Below are 15,281 nucleotides of genomic sequence, written 5' to 3'. Positions count from 1 at the left end.
ACACTTGCGCATGCATTTCATTTTTTGCGAATCTTGGCCCCTCGTGAAATTCACCAAAGTTTCATGCATGCAAAAACTTCTGGTTTGACAGTACCTATCAAACACTGCCACCGTATTTTCTCTAACATCATTGATTCTGGTCTCGTGTTGTTCTGCATTTATCACTCTATCTCTCAACAACTCTGCACATGTTCTGCAATAACAGACGCAATGTGTGTTTGGTTTGCATACTTACACTGGATGATGCTTTATGTGTGTGTGTATATATATATATATATATATATATGTGTATATATATATATATATATATATATATATATATATATATATATATATACATATATATATATATATATATATATATACGTATACATATACACATAAATACTTCATCATTGATTTGCCAAGATTTCTTCCTGAACTTAAGAGCACGCATCACTAATACCACTGAGTTCTTACTAACCAAACTAAACCACTGCCAATTTTAAATTGCTGATGGAAGGACAGCTGGGAATTTGTTTGTTTCCTCTGCATTAATTTGTTTCGATTCTTGGTGGAATTTTGAATGAGTGTGAATGTTTGCTTCACTGAATTTGTTCTGGCTGTCTAAGCCATCTTAATCAACTTTCTTGAAGCAGTGTTATTGGATCATCCTGCATTTTTAATCCGAGTTTGTCCATGATAATGAGAGAGGCCAGATTGAACTCGCTCTCACAGCAACCGCACTCGCACCTTCTTGCCATTTTGCCGGATTTGTCCTGATTTTGAATTGGAAGGATTTGAAGAAAATTGGAACATTGGAAAGATTCAAAATTAAAGTATGAAATTTCAAGTTACCGTAAGAATATCCAAGCCCCTTCCCCTAAAAAAGCTTCCATCTGAAAGACTTTGGATTGATGAAGGACCCATATTGTCAATATAGAAGGGCACAAGATCTTCATTGTGTCTTGTAAAAAAAATTATAATGATAATGATAATAATGATTAAAAAAGATTTAATCTTGTGCAAGCTTCCCTAGAAAATAGCAATGGTCTCTTTGCCTTTGAGTTGATCCTTCAGATTATGGTCTCTATGAATCTTGCCTAGATCCTTTTAAAAGAAGTGTTTTATTCATCTCAAATAGTAGATTATCTTGGCAATTGTTTTATTATGTGGTCACAGTTGAGTATGCACGAATATGTGTGGAATTGTACACCTGCAGTGTAATCCTAAAACTGACGGACATGACTTTAATAGTACCAAGGATACATCATAGGTACATAAATCTACTGACCATATTTCTTAATAATTTAATGCATAGAGATAAAGAAACAGGGTAAAAGAAAAAGATGCTACTGCTTATAAAATGTTGCCAATTCAATTAACCACAACATCCCAAGTGGGTTTGTGCAGAAAGTCCATACTTTCTTGCTGTTGAAATACATAGGAGCCCCAAATGTGATATTACATGATAGGTACATATTCTGCTGTCAGATAAAGCTAAGTATGCAAGCTGCATACATTTGTGCTTGCAGTAGTTGTTTGTTTGGGTTTTTTTTTTTCTTGAGTCCATAAGGAGAAATATGATGTGATTTCTGAATTAGTTAACTCCTTAATTTTTACACACAAAATGTGCTTTTGCAGTGGTTTTTATTTCTTTGAAATGGTTGGTATTACCTTGATGTTGCTATAGGCAGTATGTGCGATTGCAGTGAATCTTGGTTTGGTTTGTAGTAGGGCAGAAAACACATTTGCTATACACATTGATATTTGAGTTCAAAATATATAGCAACTCCAATGATTTTTTTCACACCTTTGACACAAAATACACCTTCAGCTCAGATATGTGTTGTGACCACACCTGGCCAGTGGACAATATCAGGTCAAGAATTATCTGCTTGACCATGTGGTGATGATCAAATTTTATTTGCTGTACAAACCCTTTTGTAATCTGGGTCTGCTGATTGTCTGTCTTTTGCAATTGTAATAATTCATGTACTATGTATCTTCTCAGCTCAGTAGGATTATTATAGCTTTACTTGTACATTTTTATCCCACCGAGCCAAAGCGGTATTGCAATCATACATTGTCTGGCGTCCTTCACCTGTCGTTTGTCTTGCGTAAACTTAATACTATTTCAGCTTCTTCTTGAAATCCCCATGACATATTTTCACCAAGATTGGCAAGTTGCATCCTTGGGGTGATAAGATCTCAATCTCATCAAATGGACATTATGCCTCCAGCCTTAAAGCCAGCAAATTAAGGAATCTTTAAAAGTCTTCTTCTATACAAAATACAGAGTCAAATTTTCACCAAACTTGGTAGGTATTATCACGAGGGTGATAGAATAATGTCTGTACAAACAGGGAACTTGCGTAGAGCCACCGAATTAAGAGAATCTTTAAAAGATCACCTATAAAACCAGAAATACAGTGAGTTAATACATAAGTGAGTGTACTTTCTGTCATGTTTGTTTATGGCAGATCCAGGGGTGGTCCTCTAGGGGCACTGGGGGCCATTTTTCACATTTTGATCCTCTTTTTGAAAACACATGTTCAAATTCTCTACAAATTTGGCAGGTATTATTGCCAGTGTGATAGAATATATAAGTGAATAACATGTTCCCCAGAAGATCTCCCAAAGCCCACTAAATTTGCAATGTTCTTTATAGGTAATAGTCTGTATGGAAGGTGAACTTGCAATACTCAAGTGAGCGCTAGAACCATTCGGTCTTTTGCTCCCTTTGTGTAATCTCAATCAGCTTTCTCCATTTCCATTCATGAAAGGGAAGTAAAAGTCACTGTGTGTCTTGTCATGTGCTCTCTATTCACACTTTGTAGTAATCCCTTGAGGTGATTTACAGTTTCTTCTTGAAATTCCCATGATGTGAAGGAAGAGAATAAATCTCATTTTTCATCCTAGTCTATTCATGGACGCATTCCATGTTGCTACAACATCTTAGAGCATTAAATATAAACGCTAAAGCATTACAGAAAGCCATGCATAACTTGCCATTGAGAAAGTTGCTTTAAGTTCATATTTCATCAGGATATACACTGTATCTTGTCAATCACATGTATGCCATTTCCGTATCAAATACTGTATATTTGGTTTATTTTCAGGTGCTTTTATTTTCTCAAATGTTGCAAATAACAAAAATTCAAGAAATTAGCAGCTGGCAAAATTATTGCCTCTCATAAACTTACATTGCCTCCAAGGTTTTGAAGTCACAAAATTTTCTGTTAGAGAGTGAAAATACTTTCTTTCTTATTCTGTCCATGTGATTCTCAATCATGAATTCAACCACTCACAAAATTGCCCTACAAGTCCCATTTCCCAAAATATTATTTGCAAAATATATCGCATATGCAGTATTCTTTAGATATATTTCACATGTGCTGTCAGTATGTTACTTCTTATTCCATGCAATCTATTCAAGATTCAGGGTCATGTTACTTGGAATAAAATAAAGAGGTTATGGTAAAGGAAGCATTTTCATTCTGCCAGTTATGTAGACCCATATCTCACTGTATACCATTTCTTCAAAGCACCTAATGTGCAACATGCTAACATACATCGTTGAGAAGAAATTGTAATTTGCTCTTATGTTTCCTTGTGCAGAGTCATATAAATGAAGGCAGTAACTCTGAGCCATAAATCATTGCAATGCATTCTTGTCCTGCAAGAATTTTATTCTGTGACTTTTTTTTTTGGTTATAAAGCAAAAATACAAAAGTTGATCAACATTTAGAAGGTTTTTTTTATAGAAAACCTCCCATACTATGCAGTAATTTGTATTTGTGTAGCATATTTTCAGTCTTTTTTATGGAAGTTGACTTTTATTTCTCATAAACCTCCTCCCAAAACAATTTGAAAAAAAAGAAGATCAGAAATGAATATTTCTAGGTACATTTCCATTTGTTAAATACTTATTTGTATTAAAAATTTGTGACCTTTCAAAGATTTTTACTTTGAACATAAATTCATGAACTTAGACACACTGTTGAGATAATTGGTTTTGAAGTTTAGATTCAGTCAAGCAAGCTAAAAATTAAGCATGTAAACAATTTGTTATATCATAGCAAAATGCTTAATGAAAACTTCAAAACGTTTCAAATTTTCGTACATTCCTAGACTTTGAAGCCTTTAAAGGAGGTAGTATACCATACAAGTTTAGATTTTTTTTTAAGTCAAGGATTTGATTTTTAACTGAATCACTCTACTCTTCATTTTTTTGTGACTTACGTCTCAAACTTCAGACAGAGTGACATAGTAGCAGGCTAGATTTGATCCCAATGATCTCAGAGTAGGGATAGATAATCAGTGAAAACTTGTGGACATCTGAAGCCTGACATACTTCTCTGATCTTTCACCAACCAAAGGGTCTCTCCAAGTACCTTACTACCAGAACTACTCCAAGACGAGGAAAGCAATCCATGACGTTGTGATGAATAAGTACTTCGACCTGGTGGTTGCTGGCATCATTTTCCTCAACGTGATCACCATGGCCCTGGAGTACTATCTTATGCCACAGGTCAGCTTGAGTGTGAACATCTGACAAGAAGGATTTGTGATCAAGCTTATTTTGTGCCCCTGGTCACTTGCATTCTTATCCTGTACACCTCTTTTAATGAATTTTTTAACATTACTCTGCCTTGTCAAGAAAAGATTAACATTAGAGTGATATGTTTTACCTTGGTGGATAAAAGTGTGAGGTTGTGAATTATACACTCAGGAAAATTTGAGCTATGATCAATGGCTGATAATTTCATTCGTGAGCATTGCCCATGGTCAATACCATCTCCAAATTATGATTACTTCTGGTTGATAATTCCTCAGAGTGTCACTTTGATTTTTGTGTGCAAAATGATTGTTTTTCTCCCCTAGTATATCATGCAGTGGTTCCATAGACTTCTGTTTATCTTGTTTGAAAGACAATTATCTATCATTGCATTTATTTATTTCTCTTATGCACTGTCAATGTGTCTGATATTTCTAATTCTCCTTTTATTGTCATTCGTAGGTTATGATCGACATCCTGACCTACTTCAACTATGCTTTTACAGCAGTCTTTATCCTGGAGGCTATTTTCAAGATTATTGCACTTGGCCTCAAACAATACTTCAAGGATGGGTAAGGTCAAAGGTCAAAGGTCTTGACCTTTTCAATCACTCTCTCCATATCCCTTATATGCAGTCAGGATGACAGTGATCCAACTATGATGTCACAGTGTAGAATCATCTAATTTTTAGCAAACTCAGTGTCCCCTTGTAATTATTTTCTTTATATTCTCTCTAAACAGTCTTTTAGGTAGATAACAAAAATAGTTTTATTCATCCAAGCAAACAGATCACTTACGAGATATTGAATACACCTCATACCTTCGCAATATTTACATTAGTTCATATGTATTTTATGCCAGTGTATACTACTTGTTTTACCTTTTGCTGTGCACAGATTAGAAAACATACGGAATATTAACTCTGCTGCCGACATTAATGTGACGTGAATGCATACATTTCTCTCTTCATTGCTGTTCTCCAATATTGAGAATCTAACCTCACACAAAATTGTCAGAAAGTCCCAATTTGCAGATAATTAGACTTGCTAAATATATGGCATCTACAGTCTACCATTAGTTGATGTTCAGTGACTTGAAGGACTAACATTATCTCTTTGCAACTGATTGACAAATTGCCCTATATTGACGTAAACAAGCGCTGAATTGATCAGTGTTTTAGTAGTAGCCATGATAAAAAATCATGTGCGTACGTACTCGAGCAGGATTGGAACCTACGACCTCCTGATCACCGCACAGGCGTCATCTCCACTAGACCACCGAGCTTTCGCCTGACAGCAAGTGTTGGTTCTAATCCTTACAGCATACAGCGGGTACTGCGTAATTATTCAAATTTATGTTTATGTCGATGTAGGGCAATTTGTCAATCAGCTGCCATGAAAACATCGCGGCAGAAGAATTTCATGAATTTGAATAACGTCATCTCTGCCTCAATTTCATCCTCTTGATGCAGCTGGAACCAGCTTGATATCACCATCGTGATCCTCTCCATCGCTGGTATCGTTATGGAGGAGATGGAGTCTGACATCATCCCTATTAACCCTACCATCATCCGCATCATGCGGGTCTTGAGGATAGCAAGAGGTGGGTGTGGCTACCTTTGCCTCTCTCTCTCTCTCTTCTTCATCTCTCACAATCTCACTATATTTGTCTCTCAAATCACTCTCTCTCTCCCACTCTCTCTTTATCTATTTCTCTTACAATTTCAGTATACACTTTACTTTCTCTCTCTCTCTCTCTCTCTCTTTCTCCTTATCTCTTTCTCATATTTACAATTCCAATATATTCCTTGTCCTCTCTGTCTCTCTCTCTCTCTTCCCTTGTCTCTCTTTGTCTATTGTTTATGCTGTATAATTTGTGAGGTTTTTATTTTTGCAAATTTTGCGAGTCAGGTGCTATTCACGAATTTAAAAACATGCAAAAATATGAACTCTAATCCTGACATAAATGTGATGCTCATGCATATATTTTTCTGTTCAGTACTGCACTCCACAATCGCAAATTTTACCACTCGAGAGATTGTTGGGAAGTCCCAGTTCGCTAAAAAATAGACTTGCTAAATATATGGCATATACAGTATTTCACTGACGGCATATACAGTATTTCACTTACAGTCTCTGTATATTCCTTTGCTCACTCTGTCTCTTTCTCATACTTTGTCTCTTTTTCCTCTCTCTGTCTCTCTTCTCTTAAAGGACAAGTCCACCTTCATGTACATAAGGATTGAGAGAATGCAGCAATATTAGTAGAACACATCAGTGAAAGTTTGAGGAAAATTGGACAATCCGTTCAAAAGTTACAAATATTTTAAGTATCTGCGCAGTCACTGCTGGAAGAGAAGACTACTACAGTATATGATGTCACATGTGTACAACTATATAAAGAAAATAAAAAGAGAATGTCACAAAACTTTACTTTTTGAATAAAGTACACAGTTCTTCGACTTGCTACTGACGTATGTTGAGGGTAATATTATTCCCCCTGCCTTCTGAAAGGGAGAAGTTGAGTGTTCTTTTGTTATGGGAGAAAAATGGAAATATGTTGAATTTTCTTCATTCTTTCTTTATATTGTTGTACTCATGTGACATCACAAGCTATAGTAGTCTTTTCATCCAGCCGTGACTGAGCAGAAACTTCAAAAATTCATAACTTTTTAACGGATTGTCCAATTTTGCTCAAACTTTCACTGTTGTGTTCTACTAATATTGCTGCATTCACTCAACCCACATGTCTATGAAGGTGAACTTGTCCTTTAACCTACTGTACTTTTCCACCATCTATCTCTCCATCTGTTTTAAGCCATGTCTTCTTTGGTCCTCCTATTATCATCTTTGTTTTACTCATGTGGTAGTTGGAGTTGAATGTTAGCTTTGAAACAAAGGTGACATATTAATATCTACCGAAGATTGATCAAATAACTGTAATGAAAGTTGTTGGCGTTTGAACGACAACATATGGTCACTGTGAATAAGCTGTTTTGGTCATGTTATCATGACATTGATTGAAATTATTATTTTTTTAAATCCACTGTAATATCTGGGGCCCATTTCATAAAGATTGATTGTAGCATTGATCTTACCATTAATGCAATTGAAAAAAATGTTATGCTCTGTCTGCTATTCAACCTGAGTTTTAAATCAAGCTTAAGTATCTTTATGAAACTTACTTACGATCAGTATTGATCTTATGCTAGATTCACTGAGTTACGATCAATAAATCGAGGGTAAGATTAAGCGTAAGTCCTTATGAAACAGGCCCCTGATCCCTTGAAAAAAAAAATAACATTGATTTTCCATGATTCCGTTTATCATATTCTTCCGCATCTCATATAAAGAATATTAATTATTTCCTATATATTCATTCAAGGAGGAGGCATATTTTGGTCTCTTCTAAAGTAAATAAGATTGATTAAGCAAGTGATATGTAAGTCATGGGACAAGTCCAGCCATTTCAACGTGCCCATTGGATGTCATAATTGATTGTATGCAAAAACTTAGATGGTTATAAATTCCTTGTCGATCAAAAGAGATTTTGCTCGCAGTATTCACTTGCCTATTGCATATCATTTCATCTATTCAAGAAGATTTTTTCTTTGGGGTGAATTATCCCTCCTTACTCGTGCACACATGACTGCTGTCAGTCTATGTATTTACAGTGCATTGGTTTTGACTTTTACCACCCTGTTTGTGTATCACAAATGCTTGAACCCAGAGATGCATATTTCACACCTGCATCTTGAAAGTCTTTTATTTTTCAAATTGAAACCTTCCTGTGCACATTTTCTTTTTGTCTATGGTTTTTCTCTTTCTTTTCCTGACATTATCAGGTAAAAAGAGAACTTAACAAAAAAGCACAAAATGACAAAACTTTGATTCGATGGAAGACAAGGACAACTTTATTATAGTGATATTCTGATTCTAACTTCATATCGTCTTGAGATGAACAGCATGGATTTCTCCTCTCTTTTCTTTCCTGTAGGTTCCAGTCATACCAGGAATGACATGATATAGATGATGACTGGCGGGGGAGGGAACATACTGAATGTTCCACCCGAAGGGTTTGAAATGCTATTGAGGGAGGTTATAAGTCCCGAGATGAAGTCAAGGTACTTATAGCCTCCCGAAATAGCATTTCAAACCCTGAGGGTGGAACTTTTGGTACATGTTCCCGACAACAAAAGTCATCATCTGTTATATTACATGGGTTAGTCAAATACGTCAACGTCAACCACCAGCACACACTCTCGATCGCTCGCTCGCGCAGAGCCAAATTCACTGTGCACGCGCGGTCCTAGGCCTTCTGTCATTTGTTACGTGAAAATGTTTTCCCATGGGAGAACATTACAAGAATGTTTGTCCATTGGCGAACATAACGAATGTACCTCCATCACGTGACTGTGTTTAGCCAATCACTAACCGGTATTTGACTAAGCCATTTAATATAAAGATATGATTGCGTAATGTAATCGATATTGTGATACTGTTTCAGGGAGATCTTTTACATTTTGTCATTATATTCATTTTCATTTTTGTCTCGTCATCCTCATTTTACCATTATTTTTACAGTATTTTATGATAGAGAGTATCAGCTGAAATCCTGGTACTTCCTGTCGTACAATCTGTTCACCAGGCTAATTCGTTGAACTGGTAGCCATAAATCAACAAACCCTCAAACTCATACTGTTAAAGGAGACCTCCAGATGATTTTCATTCTTTTACATTTGAACGACCATAAATTTGTCAGTTGAGAGTGATAAGGGCGTTAAGTTGTCACTAAACCCATAGTATTCAAAACCACTTAGCGCCCTTCTCATCCTCAACAGACGAAGTAGTTATACTGAGTACAGAGTTTCGGAATTTATACTGACTGGGATGACGAATAAGAATGTTTCCAAAATTTATACAAATTGCAATGAACAAGGATGATGACATGGCAACCTCACCATAAGAATGCATGAGTTGGGGCTCAAGGAAGCAGAACAAAAGAAGAAGGCATGCATACATTCTACACAGGTGAACTTGTTAAGCAAGTGGTATTGTAATGGAATTACACTGCTACATTTCTGAAAATATGTGGGGCTCCTATGTCATCAACACTGTTCAGTGTACTTTGTTTAAGCTTTTTCAAAATATGGTTTCTCTGCTCAAGGACCACAATAAATTCCACAAATCTATACGTGGAGCTGTTGATTTACAGTTTTAAGTACTACATGATGTGAAATTTCAAAAGTTGTCTGGAATGCCCCTTTAAAAAGGCTGAACATTGCCATGGACATTTTGTCTTCTCAGCCTGTCACAACTTCAACTTTTGCATTCTGCCGATGACTGCACACTTTTATTCCACCATGAGCATGTTTTTGGTTTGCTCCCCCACTGAGATTATTCCAAACATTTCAGAATGGACTCTTTTTGACCTCTTCCTGAAGGTGGAATATCAGATGAATGCAAAATGTCACTTTTCAATTTTATCCTACTATTTGTAGGAGAAGAAGACAATTATATTTGTCTCTTTAGATTCCATGCCGTTGCTTCGATCTTCAGATCATGTCAGATGTGGACTACATTTTAGGATTGTTGTGGACAGTATGAATCACATTCTCCAGTCACCTGCTAACTTTTCCTCTGAATTACTCCCCCCTCTCCCACGAAACATGCACCATCTTTTGAAACCTCCAAAGTCTTAAAGATAATGAAGACTATGAAGGGCCTTCGCGAGCTGCTAGCTGTTCTTATGGGTGCTATCCCGCAGGTAACATGTCTGCCAATGAGGGCAGCCTTCAGTGGAAGTGTCGAGTGCATGCCGTGCTTGTCCTGCACTGTGCACTTATGAGGCACCGTTATGTGTACTCACTCCTACATGTGTTTATCTTTGATGGGAGTTTGTCATTCTTCTCTACTTTAGTTCATTTTTTGCATGATTATTTGGTATTTTCTTGTTTTTCTTGTTGCCAGAATAATAAGTGCATTTTGCTCTTGGTCCATGTATCATGTGATAATTGCATAGATTGTATTGATAGGCATGTGATTTGCATGATTTCTTTTGTAATTTTGTTTTCAAACTAATAATTGCTGTATAAGTGTGTAGATGTTGATATTATGGACACTTCATGTCACCCAGCTGCAATTGTTATGTGAACAGAAAGGTTATGTGCTGTCTTTTATTTGGAAGGGGGCTGACATCACATGCTTGCATACTGGAAGATATTTGTACAAGTTTTTTATCCCAAAACTTGTTATGCGCACACACACACATACATGTAAAACATAACAAAGAGACACATTTACAGACTATTCATTCTCTACACAAACTATAGGAATTTCGATTAGAAAGCATGACATATACACAGTATAAAGAGCTTCATGTTCACATACACTCATGTGGAACAGGATTGCATGATTATTTTAAAGTGCAGTTACACTTCTACGTTATTTGGAGCAGTCCCTTTATAGTTGTTGCTCTGATGGAAAACAGCAAAGTGAATGTAATGTGTAGACAGTGCTGCCTGATTTTCTTTATCCACTTTGTCCATGTTTTGTATATCTATATCCTTGTTTGATCTTGTCCTCAGCGCTTGTTTTGCAACCCTTGTGAATGTTGTCTTATCGTACCCAATGTGCTTTATTCTCGTCTGTGTTTGAATTTGTTCTCCGTCTCGCTTCAGTGCTAAAACTCTTGAAAATGGCCAAGGGTATTCGCGCCCTGCTGGAAACGGTCTTTCTGGCACTGCCACAGGTAAAGGCCTCAAACTAGCAATAAGTATGTCGCAGGGTTTGTCTCTTACTCATGTAATCTTTGGTAGAAGCGATATATACAGGGTGGCCCAAAAAGAACGGAACGCCTAAGATCTTTAATTTGTCATCATGTCATCATGTTGCATACTATTAGAAAGGCCATTCTTTTTCCAATAGAATGACACCAAGCTCTTTAATTTCAGTTAATGCGTTACGATTTTAGGCCCTTTTTTGTCAACCCTTGCAATTTTCAAAATGTGATCATATTACACTATCAGAGATACAGAAACCAGTGAGAATTCGGCTTACCGTAGAACCAGTAGCGTTCGCAATGTGCGGAATGTGGGGCGGACAGTGTTATTGTTGTCAGGTCGTCTCATTCACAATGGTAACGGACAATGACAGCCACATTCCACACATTGTGAATGTTACTGCTTCTATGGCAAGCCGAATTCTCACTGGTTTTGGTGTCTCTGAGAGTGCAAAATGATCACATTTTGAAAATTGCAATGGTTGACAAAAATGAACGTAAAATCGTAATGCATGAACTGAAATTAAAGAGCTTTTTGTAATTCTATTGGAAAAAGAATGGCCTTTCCAATAGTATGCAAAATAATGACATATTTGCAACGATATTGCTGAAATTAAAGATCTTAGGCGTTCCGTTCTTTCTGGGCCACCCTGTATAAATTAATTTCTAGTTGTGCTGGAAGACTAAAATCTCCACTTTAAAAAGGTGAAATTCTAGAAGGTAAGCAGAAAATGCAAGATGGATTTTTCTTTTTCTGTGTTTTGTGAGAGGATTATTGCCAAGGTATTGTGATATTTGAAGCATAAAAAGGAATTCTTTAAAATGACTTTAAAGGACAAGTTCACCTTCATAGACATGTGGGTTGAGTGAATGCAGCAATATTAGTAGAACATATCAGTGAGAGTTTGAGCAAAATCAGACAATCCGTTCTAAAGTTATGAATTTTTGAAGTTTCTGCTCAGTCACGGCTGGATGAAAAGACTACTATAGCTTGTGATGTCACATGAGTACAACGATATAAAGAAAGAATAAGGAAAATTCAACATATTTCCATTTTTCTCGCATAACAAAATAACACTTGACTTCTCTCTTTCAGAAGGCAGGGGGAATAATATTACCCTTAACATACGTCAGTAGCAAGTCGAAGAACTGTGCACTTTATTCAAAAAGTAAAGTTTTGTGAAATTCTCTTTTTATTTTCCTTATATAGTTGTACGCATGTGACATCATACACTGTAGTAGTCTTCTCTTCCAGCGGTGACTGCGCAGATACTTAAAATATTCATAACTTTTGAACGGATTGTCCAATTTTCCTCAAACTTTCACTGATGTGTTCTACTAATATTGCTGCATTCTCTCAATCCTTATGTATATGAAGGTGGACTTGTCCTTTAATGTCCATGAATGGCATATTAATTCTCGCCATGAACTGTCTTATGATTTAGCTTTGAGGGGAAATGTGATATTTAAAAAGAATGATTAATGAATCCAGATAAGATTATACTCAACGTATATCTTCTGAATACAGGATTGGATATACTTGTCACAATGTGTTTGTGTTTGTAATGATTCCATGCTAATGCATTCAAACAAACTGGCCTATTGGTAAAGTTTACAATATCATATTTGGAAAGAGAATATCTATTTGAGTGCACAAGAATAATGCTGGAAATACCTGTTTATGGATAGATCATCTGATGAGTTTACCACTTGCTACATATGGCACAAGATATTTTTACCACCTCATCTGTCATCCTACTCATTAGCTGATTTGAGGGTTATAACTCATTGGTATTTTGACTGTAATTTGGCAGTGTTGTGTCTGAGACTCCCTTATTTCATTAAAGGAAATCTAGTCTGTTAACCTCAGTCTGAAATTTTAAACTTTATCAGAAACTGCATATACTCAGGATTATCTGCAACTGAAATGAAGAAATGTTTATTTTTTGGTTTGTTTGTTTCTTTTTTAAAAGTGAGTGAGTGGTTTGAATGTTTGAAAATCAGGTTAACTGAAAACATTCATCTTGACAAAAATATTTTTTTAAAATGAACAGAAGTGGGTCTCTATGAACAGTATATTAAACATCTCATTAAATTCAGGCATAACATATCCAAGACCTCCAATGTCAATCACATGAGGAAATTTCTGTATTCTAACAGTGTTACTATGTTTAGCCTGCATGAATGTCAGTGATGTTATCATGTGGTGTTCATGTTTCTGTAGTATAGATTTTAACTTCATTGGTTTTAACTTGAGCAGTGATCTTACCGTAGTACAGTTCCTATTTCATGTAAAGAAGATACTAAAGTTGTAGCTTTACCTTTTGTATTCAAGGGAGATCACCCTGTATTGTATACCACAAAGAGTAGATCTTTTATTACATAGTGTGCCTTTTAAAAACAGTTTGGTGGTGCTTGTGTCTAGCAAGATTTCATAAGAAAGAGAACTTTATGAAATTTAAGTGGTAAATAATTTGTTGATAAGGTTCTAGCATGGAAATACATATCATTAAAATTGTGTCTAAGCTGGAGGCTCACAGAAATCTGCCATCATTTCATAGCAGAAATAAGCTGTTTATTAAAGGCAAACTAAAGTTTCTGTAATACAACTATAAAGATCATGTTTTTATGTCAAACTGGTATAAAAAGCCAGTAATAATTTCAGTCCCCTAAGTGAAATATGATATGTGTTCTCCACATACATAAATGCATAATGCATATATCAACCAATCCCAACAAACATTATCTAACAGTCATTATTATGGTACGGCCATGTTGAGAACCCAGGCATCTCATTATATGATAAAAGATATGAACATCTCCAGAAGAGTTTTATTTTACTCTTGAGGTTTGTAAGGATATACAGTGTGTGTAGAAATCAGTTTTGGAAAGTAAAGCATATACATAGCTATAGGAGGGGTAGACATTAGTTGTTGAGCTATGATGACAGTGGTTTAGATGTTAAGTAACCACTGTATAGTAGGGTATGAATGTTTTACAATCTCATGTTTGAAATGTGCTCATATGTTCCATTTGTTTGTCTCGTGGTTGGTCAGGTCGGAAACCTTGGGCTTCTCTTCTTCCTTCTGTTCTTCATCTTTGCTGCTCTTGGGGTAGAGCTGTTCGGCCGCTTGGGTGAGTCAGCAACATTCTACATAGTCCATTGTTCTCATGAGCCAATATAGTAACTTAAGAATTTTCAATACAGATAGGGAACAGATGTTTGTCACGACAGTAAAACTTTCATATGCTGTTGGGTCCAGGAGCAATGCACATCTTCTGTCTGTGAAGATGAATTTTTAGGCCCAAAGTGTTATCACCGTTACCTGGACATTATCTAGCCAGATACCTGCTACCATGTTTTTGTTTTTTGTGTTTTTTTTTTGTTCTTGTTTTATTTGTTGTTGTTGTCGTTGTTGTTTTGCGAAATAGAATATGAATTTGCAGATGTTGTGACAGAGACATTATATCACATCTCTGTATTTATATGTTTATAATACTCATTCAGCATTCATTGGACTGAATTTATTTCATTGATCGCCTGACATGTTACAGACTGCACGGAAGATAATCCGTGCGAGGGGCTCGGCCGCCACGCCTCCTTCAAACATTTCTTCATCGCTTTCCTCACCCTCTTCCGCATCGCTACTGGCGACAATTGGAATGGTATCATGAAGGTAAGTTCAGCCATATATCTAACATGTATATTTAGCCAGATATTTGTGAAAAATATATCGGGCCATTAATCATCATAGTTTGCAAAATGTGCCACGATGGGCAGCACAACTAGAGGCAAGGAATGATCTTTTTTATCTTATGACATAGGTCTAAGTTTGTTCATGAGTATGGCCATTTCATGTGAAGGATATGATAGATTATAAAATGGGTTAAAGAATGTAGCCAATAGGAAGCGCTGAAATGAGTCACGTGTGCTTTGGTTACTTAAGTACCATTGCACTGC

At 36.1% G+C, this 15,281-nt stretch overlaps 1 protein-coding gene across 1 annotated transcript in view; it reads left to right on the top strand.

Moving 5' to 3' along the window:
• LOC139743563 (voltage-dependent T-type calcium channel subunit alpha-1G-like) overlaps nt 1–15,281 on the top strand; it is a 256,942-nt gene that overhangs the window by 204,777 nt on the left and 36,884 nt on the right. Inside the window, exons 24-29 of the mRNA XM_071654043.1 lie at nt 4,362–4,513; nt 5,003–5,112; nt 6,012–6,142; nt 11,220–11,290; nt 14,377–14,455; nt 14,876–14,997. Of these exons, the coding sequence (XP_071510144.1) occupies nt 4,362–4,513; nt 5,003–5,112; nt 6,012–6,142; nt 11,220–11,290; nt 14,377–14,455; nt 14,876–14,997 (665 nt within the window). The remainder of the gene's footprint in view (nt 1–4,361; nt 4,514–5,002; nt 5,113–6,011; nt 6,143–11,219; nt 11,291–14,376; nt 14,456–14,875; nt 14,998–15,281) is intronic.

Source organism: Diadema antillarum, unplaced genomic scaffold (genome assembly GCF_040938485.1).
Source record: "Diadema antillarum isolate AM-2024a unplaced genomic scaffold, OU_Dant_1.0 seq00001096_RagTag, whole genome shotgun sequence".
Classification (NCBI taxonomy): Eukaryota; Metazoa; Echinodermata; class Echinoidea; order Diadematoida; family Diadematidae; genus Diadema; species Diadema antillarum.
The sequence above is the reverse complement of the archived record's forward strand: the minus strand, read 5'-3'. Positions and strand labels throughout refer to the sequence as shown.